We start from the raw sequence: 10,194 nt of genomic DNA on the forward strand, positions 1-10,194 counted from the left end.
GGGCTGCACTTATGAACTTTAATATGCATTATACAGAGGCAAGATGAAAAGAAAAAATACCATCTAAACTTATCTAAAGACAGTATATTCCCCTCAGACATGCATTCATATAAACTCCTACCCCTAATTGAATCGCGATTTGTTTAGCATCTCAACCGATTTGAATTGTCACATATTTGAATCGATTTTCAACCGGCTCGCAGTTAATCGTTACATCCCTAGCTATGGCCTTTCTGTAGATGTTTAAACATGGCCATTTTTAAGCATGACTGTTTGGATTGTGACAAACTCCAAAACGAGTCATTTTGGTTTCAATAAAAGCTGTTTTTGAACTAACGAGAGTTTAGTTCTGAAACTTACAGATTGTTTTTATAGTACAGTACATTGATCTGTTATGTCAAAAGGGAAATTTTATTTCTCAGTTCATGACCCCTTTAACAAAACAACATTAATAGAAGATTAAAATGAATAAATTAATTATAAAATATGGTAGAGAACATATTTTATCAATAGACATCCTTTTTTTTTAATTTTTTTTTTTATTTTTTTTTTACATTTATTTATGTCAGACTATTTCCTGTCATGCTAAAGAGATCCTTTAAGATGTTTCTATTTGTTTTTGGCTCATATTTACAGATCCATTACAGAACCCCTCTCTCTCGCTGTCAGACCAGTTACGGCTGGGTCGGGATGACCCCAGTACTTTGGGCCTGAACGTCGAGTGCCGCATATGTGGAGATAAAGCCTCAGGATTTCATTATGGAGTACATGCTTGTGAAGGCTGCAAGGTAATTTTGCTGAACTTGTCAAAACTACTGCAGTCAAGGTTTTTCACAAACTGTGGGTGGATTTATGGCCTAAAATAGACCGTCATCTATGATATCTGAACATTAAAGGTGCTGTAAGTGATACTATCTATACTATCACCAAAATAGATGTCCTGAGAAATCACATCTGGCTTTGTAAACAGCCAAAACTATCTGCAAGCAACCCAGGTTTTTTTTTTTTCAACCAATCAGAAACCAGGTCTGCATGTGAACTGACATAACTTTGGAGAATTTTGGTAGGGTTTTTGTGTTGAAGGTATGGGACAGTGTAATTAAAGACTGTGATTTTAGCGAAATTACTGAAATCTGTTACAGCATCTTTAATAAAACCACTCTATTTCTTTACCTTGAATCACTGGGCTTCCTAATGCTTAAAGTTGCATTTCTGTGGTGAAATAACTCTGCAATCCAAGTGCATATTTGACTTGCTGTTTTTCAGTGAGGAAGTGTCATATTTTTTTAAAGGGTTTTTTCAGACGCACCATTCGTATGAAGCTGGAGTATGAGCAGTGTGAGCGTGCCTGTAAAGTCCAGAAAAAGAGCCGAAACAAATGCCAGTACTGTCGCTTCCAGAAGTGCCTGGCATTGGGCATGTCACATGATGGTGAGCAGTCTGCATATAACCACAATTTAAAGTGCCCCTATTATACTATTTGAAATGTTTATAATTTGGTTTTGGGAGTCCCCAACAACAGGTTTACATACATGCAAGGTCAAAAAACACTTTCATTGTCTTATAATATGCCTTTGGAGAATTTTGGTAGGGTTTTTGTGTTGAAGGTATGGGACAGTGTAATTAAAGACTGTGATTTTAGCGAAATTACTGAAATCTGTTACAGCATCTTTAATAAAACCACTCTATTTCTTTACCTTGAATCACTGGGCTTCCTAATGCTTAAAGTTGCATTTCTGTGGTGAAATAACTCTGCAATCCAAGTGCATATTTGACTTGCTGTTTTTCAGTGAGGAAGTGTCATATTTTTTTAAAGGGTTTTTTCAGACGCACCATTCGTATGAAGCTGGAGTATGAGCAGTGTGAGCGTGCCTGTAAAGTCCAGAAAAAGAGCCGAAACAAATGCCAGTACTGTCGCTTCCAGAAGTGCCTGGCATTGGGCATGTCACATGATGGTGAGCAGTCTGCATATAACCACAATTTAAAGTGCCCCTATTATACTATTTGAAATGTTTATAATTTGGTTTTGGGAGTCCCCAACAACAGGTTTACATTCTTGCAAGATCCACAAACAGTGTCATTTTCTTATAATATGCATTTAATTTTACGCTATTTCTCAACGACTCTCAAACGATTAGTTTGAAGATTCATCTTTCCAAACCCCTCCTTTGAATGAGGCTACTCTGCTCTGATTGGTCCGATGACCCAGTCTGTTGTGATTGGTCGACTGCCTACAGTGCATGTCTGAAACGGAACACCCATTACCAGTACTGGAATATGGCTTATCAATAATACATACTATTATAATAATAAAAAAGACCCAAACAATAATGGTATATGCGTTAGCCGAACACAGACAAAGAGTACTAATTTTGTAAACCAACGTATTGCTCCATCCTTTATCATGACTCCAGGTACAACAGACATTCTATATTAATCGAAACATTTCTAGACAATAGCGGGCCCTAGGGGTGTGCGATATATATTGTCTGCGATAATATCGTAATTGTTGTTTTAACGATGTGCAATTTGACATTATCGAGTATTTTGCAAAAACCATTCAAAACATCCCTACAGAGCGCACGCATACATTACGTGAAGTCTAGACTAGTGCGTGTGCATTTAGAGTGCGTTCTTTCACTGCACGATTTAGTCTATTAAAATGCATTTCGAATGATCACAAATTCAAGACATGATGGCAGAAAATTTATATATTTATACCACTTCATATAGTTATTCAATTTCACACGAAGAGTGCCGTTTTTCTCCAAAAAATACCATGATTACAAATGTGACATTGAATTCAATAAACAATAAGTTAATTAAGAGACTTACGTTTTAGACACCGTATTGCTTGTTTTTGCTCTATTTCGCCAACAAAAATCATTCCGAATACAGCCACAGCGCTGTTTTGTGTCTCTGAGCAACATGACGTGTTTAGTTCTTGAATTAATCAACCGTTTAAATGATTCCGTTCAATCGCAATGACTCACTTATTAACAGTGATTTGCTGCCACCTGCTTGCAGTTTTCATTTCAAATTTCGGCTTTTTCTTTTTTTTTTATAGATTTTTTCATGTTTTAAATCATTTCAAATATCAGTATTCAACATTTTATGTTTAATATATCAAAACATTATTTATGCATTTGTAATTGCAGGTTAAATGCATTCATGTCTTGCATTAAACAAAATACATGTGTGTAAATACATCTAAATGCCACTTCAGATGCAGCTTCTGTGTTGATTTCATTTGCTTGGTAACAGCCCAAATGTCTTATTATTCTAATTCCCTGATTAAATGTAAGAATTTGACTCAAAAGATAATGGACACTTCTAGAAAAAATGGCTTTATAAAGGTAAAAATGCCCATAAAATGTAAAATCTGTTTAAACTGATTGGAAAAGATTAATTTCCATCAGTATGAACTGACCACCACACAGAATATGAAGAATATTAAAAACATTACGAGTCAGCTGTCTTCGGCAGTCCTTAAGGTACCAGCACAATAACACACTCAGCAAAATATCGTCTAATTATCGTCATCGATAAAATCCCGGAAAATATCGAGATATTATTTTTTGTCAATATCGCACACCCCTAGCGGGCCCACAGCTGATTAGCAGAACTATAACGTGAGTTAGCCAGAGACCCACAGCTGCACTGACTGTATACACAACACAACACACAAAACGACATATTTTGCACACTCAACAGAACATCAAAGCAACAATTATTAATCACACTTACAGGTTGTGATTTGGAGGAGCAAGCTGTTCCAAACAAACTGTGCACTGACCCATCTTTCAAGGACAACTGGTTTATGAATCCCGCATTGAACTCGCAGAGATTGGGGAAGCAGTCATCAGTGAAATGATGGGAACACGGCAAAAGTTTGGGATTATACTGCTGTGGTATCTTAGTAAATATGAATTTTAACCACTGATTCTTCACAGCCTCATCCTTTGGAAGTGAAAATAAACCGAATTCACTTTCACAGCGCAGAGCACAGCGTCTTCTTGACATTTATTATCCACAGGAACAAGCTACATCATTTGAAGTTTGTTTTCGCGGGATGTCCACGCAGAACGTAACAGCACAGAGCACAGCGTCTTCTTGACATTACATTATCCACAATAACTTTATTTATGATGCACTTTCAGCTTTATAACTTTGCAGACAGTTTACATTCACATACAGCTGCATTACACACTGCATGAAATGTAATTTTCAAAAATCCATAATAGGGGCACTTTAAAGCATTTAGAATTTTCACTCTCATTTTACATCCACTTAGTATGTGCGAAACTGAATATTAAAGGAATAATTCACCCAAAAACGAAAATTTGCTGAAACATTTTCTCACCCCCAGGCCATCCAAGATGTAGATGAGTTTGTTTCTTCATCAGAACAGATTCTGAGAAATTTAGTGTTACATCACTTGCTCAACAATAGATCATCTGCAGTGAATGGGTGCCATCAGAATGAGAGTCCAAACAGCTGATAAAAACATCACAATAAATGTAAGAATTTGACTCAAAAGATAATGGACACTTCTAGAAAAAATGGCTTTATAAAGGTAAAAATGCCCATAAAATGTAAAATCTGTTTAAACTGATTGGAAAAGATTAATTTCCATCAGTATGAACTGACCACCACACAGAATATGAAGAATATTAAAAACATTACGAGTCAGCTGTCTTCGGCAGTCCTTAAGGTACCAGCACAATAACACACTCAGCAAAATATCGTCTAATTATCGTCATCGATAAAATCCCGGAAAATATCGAGATATTATTTTTTGTCAATATCGCACACCCCTAGCGGGCCCACAGCTGATTAGCAGAACTATAACGTGAGTTAGCCAGAGACCCACAGCTGCACTGACTGTATACACAACACAACACACAAAACGACATATTTTGCACACTCAACAGAACATCAAAGCAACAATTATTAATCACACTTACAGGTTGTGATTTGGAGGAGCAAGCTGTTCCAAACAAACTGTGCACTGACCCATCTTTCAAGGACAACTGGTTTATGAATCCCGCATTGAACTCGCAGAGATTGGGGAAGCAGTCATCAGTGAAATGATGGGAACACGGCAAAAGTTTGGGATTATACTGCTGTGGTATCTTAGTAAATATGAATTTTAACCACTGATTCTTCACAGCCTCATCCTTTGGAAGTGAAAATAAACCGAATTCACTTTCACAGCACAGAGCACAGCGTCTTCTTGACATTACATTATCCACAATAACTTTATTTATGATGCACTTTCAGCTTTATAACTTTGCAGACAGTTTACATTCACATACAGCTGCATTACACACTGCATGAAATGTAATTTTCAAAAATCCATAATAGGGGCACTTTAAAGCATTTAGAATTTTCACTCTCATTTTACATCCACTTAGTATGTGCGAAACTGAATATTAAAGGAATAATTCACCCAAAAACGAAAATTTGCTGAAACATTTTCTCACCCCCAGGCCATCCAAGATGTAGATGAGTTTGTTTCTTCATCAGAACAGATTCTGAGAAATTTAGTGTTACATCACTTGCTCAACAATAGATCATCTGCAGTGAATGGGTGCCATCAGAATGAGAGTCCAAACAGCTGATAAAAACATCACAATAATCCACAAGTGATCTACACGATGCCAGTTTATCAGTTAATGTCCTGTGAAGTGAAAAGCTGTGTGTTTGTTAGAAGCATGTTCATCATTAGGGTGCTTAATTTTACACCGTCACTGCTTGATCATGGCACCCATTCACTTCATCTTTTCCGATGAAGAAACAAACTCATCAGTATCTTGGATGGTCTGAGGGTGGGTACATTTTCAGAAAATTTTCATTTTTGTGCCATATATTCCTTTAAAGGGGACATCGGATGCAAAATTCACTTTTACATGGAGTTTGCATGTAAATGCGTCTTAGCAGTGTGTGGACACAACCACACAATGATAAAAATCCATTCACTTCTTTTTTCTTTTTTTTTTATCCCCAAAAAACCTAAACGGTCTCATATTAGATTTTCCGAGCAATATGATGTCATATTGCTCAAGCCCCGCCCACGGCCGTTAAAGAATTGTCCCGTATTAGCATATTTCCACCCTCAGCCAGTTATATGCTGTCTGCCATTTTCTCTGCGCTCGAGCAGCTGTAGCAACATCAGTGTCTCGTAAGCAATGCAGGTGTTTTGTAGTTGTAGATGTAAACGTGAACATAAGAGTCTTCATTTTCTCCCGAAATCAGAGCCACTGAGGACGCTTTGGATTAGTTTTGTTTTTGATGGTAATGTGCCACCGAATACACCTAAATTAATTTAGAAGTCTGCAAAATCATTTTACTCCAGACTGCTTTCTGAACGAGGGACAATTCAAGGCAGGTTTTGCTAAAAAGTTAAAACTCAAGGATGGATCAGTACTAGGGCTGTGCAATATATCGAAACTATCGAAATATCGCAAATGTACATATCGCAATATGCATATCGCTACAGCTTGCAATATTTGGGGCCATGAACAAAAGACAAAGAGAAAATCACCTTTAAGCATTATCGTATCGCATATCGCATTTTTCTTCTATATGGCACAGCCCTAATCAGTACCCACTGTTCGTGATCCAGCTGCACCTCCAGAAGAAGTAAGTCTCCTACTTTATATTTTTATGATTATTTGCAAATCGCCTTTCCTCTTCCACGGAAGAGAGGGGTGGGGTGAGCAGTTGCTCATTAGCATTTAAAGAGACATGCACCGAAACGGGTCGCTGTGAACAGAGCTGTTTTTGATGTTGTTTTACACAATCATCGAGGAATTTTAACCAAAGTATGTTACAGACATTTCACGAAGAACCTAAAGAATCATATCAACTTGTGGAAAATGGGCTTCCGATGTCCCCTTTAATAGTCATACTCAGCCATTAATATTTGAGCATTCATAAATTGTTGCTTTATTTTTAAATGTGTACTAGGTTATGTTGTAATAAATGGAGCTTGTTTTTGTTTCTTTGCCTCAGCAATCAGGTACGGACGTATGCCAGAGGCGGAGAAGAAGAAGCTAGTGGCAGGGCTCATCGCTGGGGAGAAACTGCAAAGCCCTAGTGGAGCTGACCTCAAAACACTGGCCAAGCATGTCAACACATCCTACCTGAGGAACCTCAACATGACCAAGAAAAAAGCACGGAGCATCCTCACGGGCAAGACGAGCTGCACATCGGTATGCGCTCAGCTTTCAGTGAGATGCCACCAATAATTGCAGTTTTCTCATATGGTTTATTTTAGCAAGTCTAAGGATGGATTGATATTAAAGTTCTGGCAGATACGCTAAGCCAATATTTATTTTGATGTTAAAACTGATTTTAAAATGTTTTTTTTTTTAATATATAAAAATAGTATATGATTGATTTGTAGTTATTCCAGTTGTTGTTCTCATTTCATCTCCAGCCTTTTGTGATCCATGATATGGACTCACTATGGCAGGCAGAAAACGGGCTGGTCTGGAATCAGCTTAATGGAGCACCACCCAACAAAGAGATTGGGGTCCATGTCTTCTACCGCTGCCAGTGCACCACAGTTGAAATTGTGCGAGAGCTCACAGAGTTTGCCAAAAACATCCCTGGCTTTGTGGATCTCTTCCTTAATGATCAGGTGAGAATGAGTTTTTAGTGGCTGCTCGTATTTATTATCATACATGAATTAAGTATTGACACATATTTTTCCACTGAAATCATCTCCCACTTTTTCTCTCAGGTAACGCTGTTAAAATATGGAGTCCATGAGGCCATATTTGCGATGCTCCCATCGCTCATGAATAAAGACGGGCTGCTGGTGGCCAATGGGAAGGGCTTTGTGACGAGAGAATTCCTGCGTAGTCTACGCAAACCTTTCAGCGAGATCATGGAGCCCAAATTTGAGTTTGCAGTGAAATTCAATGCCCTGGAGCTGGATGACAGTGACCTAGCTCTGTATGTAGCGGCCATCATACTGTGCGGAGGCAAGGCTGTGTTGTTTGTTTGATCAGCATGTTTTCAAATGTCCTTTGTTGTTGTCTATACAATTTACATCCACAAAGAATTTCTGGAGTAATGACAGTAAAATGAGAACCCAACATTAGAAGAGATCAAAAGCTTGTTTATCACAACATGGAAAAAGCACACTTTACACTGGATTGTAAACCAACCAATTGTAATGTCAGTAAAATAGCTAAACAAGAAAAAGGAAGCTAAAAATGGTTTCTCTTTGCTCTAGATCGTCCTGGGCTGGTGAACGTGAAGCGGGTCGAACAGATCCAGGATGGCATCTTGCAAGCTCTGGACCAACATCTTCAGGTGCACCACTCTGACTCTCCTCATCTCTTCCCCAAACTGCTGCAGAAGATGGCTGACCTCAGACAGCTGGTCACAGAGAACGCCCAGCTGGTTCAGATGATCAAAAAGACTGAATCTGAGACCTCCCTCCACCCACTTTTACAGGAGATCTATAAAGACATGTACTGACATGCAAGGACCTGACTGAAGAATGGACTTCAGAGTTCCCTCCTGAACGGAGAGAGTGCACACATCTGAATGGCACCGTGGTGCCATTGTTTTTTTTTTTTATGAATTTTTGTAAAGGGCTTTTACAAATATTGACTTTGAATACTGACATTTTTGACACTTTGAGTGTTTTTTATTTAAACTCAAGGACACAGAACATCTAGTCACCATTTACTACTACTACTACTACGATCATGTTGTTATTAATTTGCTTGATGAGGGCTAACACCTTTAGAAGTTGTCTTTTCCATCATGATTTTGCTTTGCAAGTACATTTAAGTGATATCTAGTATGTTTCTCTGAGGAGATCAGAGAACAGTCAAGCTCTTGAAATGCCACTTACTGTGTTTGTGGGCTTTTATTTTGTAGTTCTTCTTTCCTCCTGATTCTGTTTGATTAGGCACTTTTACTAAAGTAAAATTTAGACTCCACACAAAACTGTACAGCAGGGAGTTTGGAATTCTGTTACTTTGTCGAGGATGTTGTTTTCAGTGTCAGCTGCTACAAATATATATTGGTATTGAAACTGAAGATAAATCTGCTTAATAATTCACTTTAACTCTTTGGGATAATCCTACAACAGCGTGATAATTTCAGCTGTATGGATGGAAATGTTTCTTCACTTTGTTCATGATATACTTATATGAAATTCTTATGTGCTGATCCCTTTGTTAAACACTGGTACCATGATGGTACTTGTATTTTGGCACACCGTCCGGTACCAGTCTCAAGGTCATATTTACTGATTTGAGAGACAACATCATTTAGATTTTATTGTCTCCTTGACAAGCAGTTGTATTAAATTAGGTCTTCCATTATATGTTGATTGAACATGTTCTATGAATATATATTGAGTGATTGAAAGCAAGCAGGCTGTGGTTACATTCAATCTAGAACATGGATAGTACACATAAACTTAAATTCATTCTTTAAATCAGATGCATTAATTAATTACTTAACGATCATGCCATGATAGTTGTATGTGCATTGAAAATGAATGGAATGCATTTTGAGTAGATACTTCTGTTGTCTTTTATTGAAATAACTTGGACCCTTCTGAGTTTAGAATGGGTCTTGTCAAAAACAGTGCTGAATAATTTGGGAAATCAGTGTAAATGCGTTAAAAAGCGGTTTTGATGTTGAATTACATTAATTGGTATTAATATGATGTGCAACACATCTACCATTTCACATCCAGAAGTATCTCAGAAATATCTATAAAATATATAGATAAATATATAGAGTTTTTCCTCTTATGGCTGAAATTTGCTTTTCTGATCTTTTTTTTTTTCAAGGTGGAACTTGATGTCCGAGATCTATGATCATGTAGAAACCTGTTACTGTGAAACTAGAGAGCACAATAATATGAAATTATAAGAAATTGATGGCTTTTAAAAACTGAAACAGAAGCGAAACAAGTAATAGGAAAGAATAGAGAAAATAAAAAGCGATACTTATTACAATATTACATACTGCACCTTTAAAAGTGCATGAAATGTTGCATGGCATCATAACGAATCGTTCTTTTAGAATGTTTTCATTCAATTGGTTGAACCACTTCATAAATGGTTTGAACTACTTGGGTCTTAAAGAGGTCATATGATGCGATTTCAAGTTTTCCTTTCTCTTTGGAGTGTTACAAGCTGATTGTGCATAGAT

At 37.3% G+C, this 10,194-nt stretch overlaps 1 protein-coding gene across 2 annotated transcripts in view; it reads left to right on the forward strand.

The window, feature by feature from the left end:
* Nucleotides 1-9,922, forward strand: part of LOC107678785 (peroxisome proliferator-activated receptor delta-like) — a 16,769-nt gene extending 6,847 nt beyond the window's left edge. For both annotated transcript variants that reach the window (XM_016474185.1, XM_016474193.1), the window contains exons 3-8: nt 637-788; nt 1,293-1,431; nt 7,018-7,217; nt 7,445-7,648; nt 7,751-7,994; nt 8,249-9,922. In XM_016474185.1, coding sequence (XP_016329671.1) covers nt 637-788; nt 1,293-1,431; nt 7,018-7,217; nt 7,445-7,648; nt 7,751-7,994; nt 8,249-8,496 — 1,187 coding nt within the window. In that variant the 3' untranslated portion in view covers nt 8,497-9,922. The remainder of the gene's footprint in view (nt 1-636; nt 789-1,292; nt 1,432-7,017; nt 7,218-7,444; nt 7,649-7,750; nt 7,995-8,248) is intronic.
* The last annotated feature ends 272 nt before the right edge of the window (nt 9,923-10,194 follow it).

The sequence above is a fragment of the Sinocyclocheilus anshuiensis genome, unplaced genomic scaffold (assembly GCF_001515605.1).
Source record: "Sinocyclocheilus anshuiensis isolate Anshui unplaced genomic scaffold, SAMN03320099.WGS_v1.1 scaffold13, whole genome shotgun sequence".
NCBI classification, from domain to species: Eukaryota; Metazoa; Chordata; class Actinopteri; order Cypriniformes; family Cyprinidae; genus Sinocyclocheilus; species Sinocyclocheilus anshuiensis.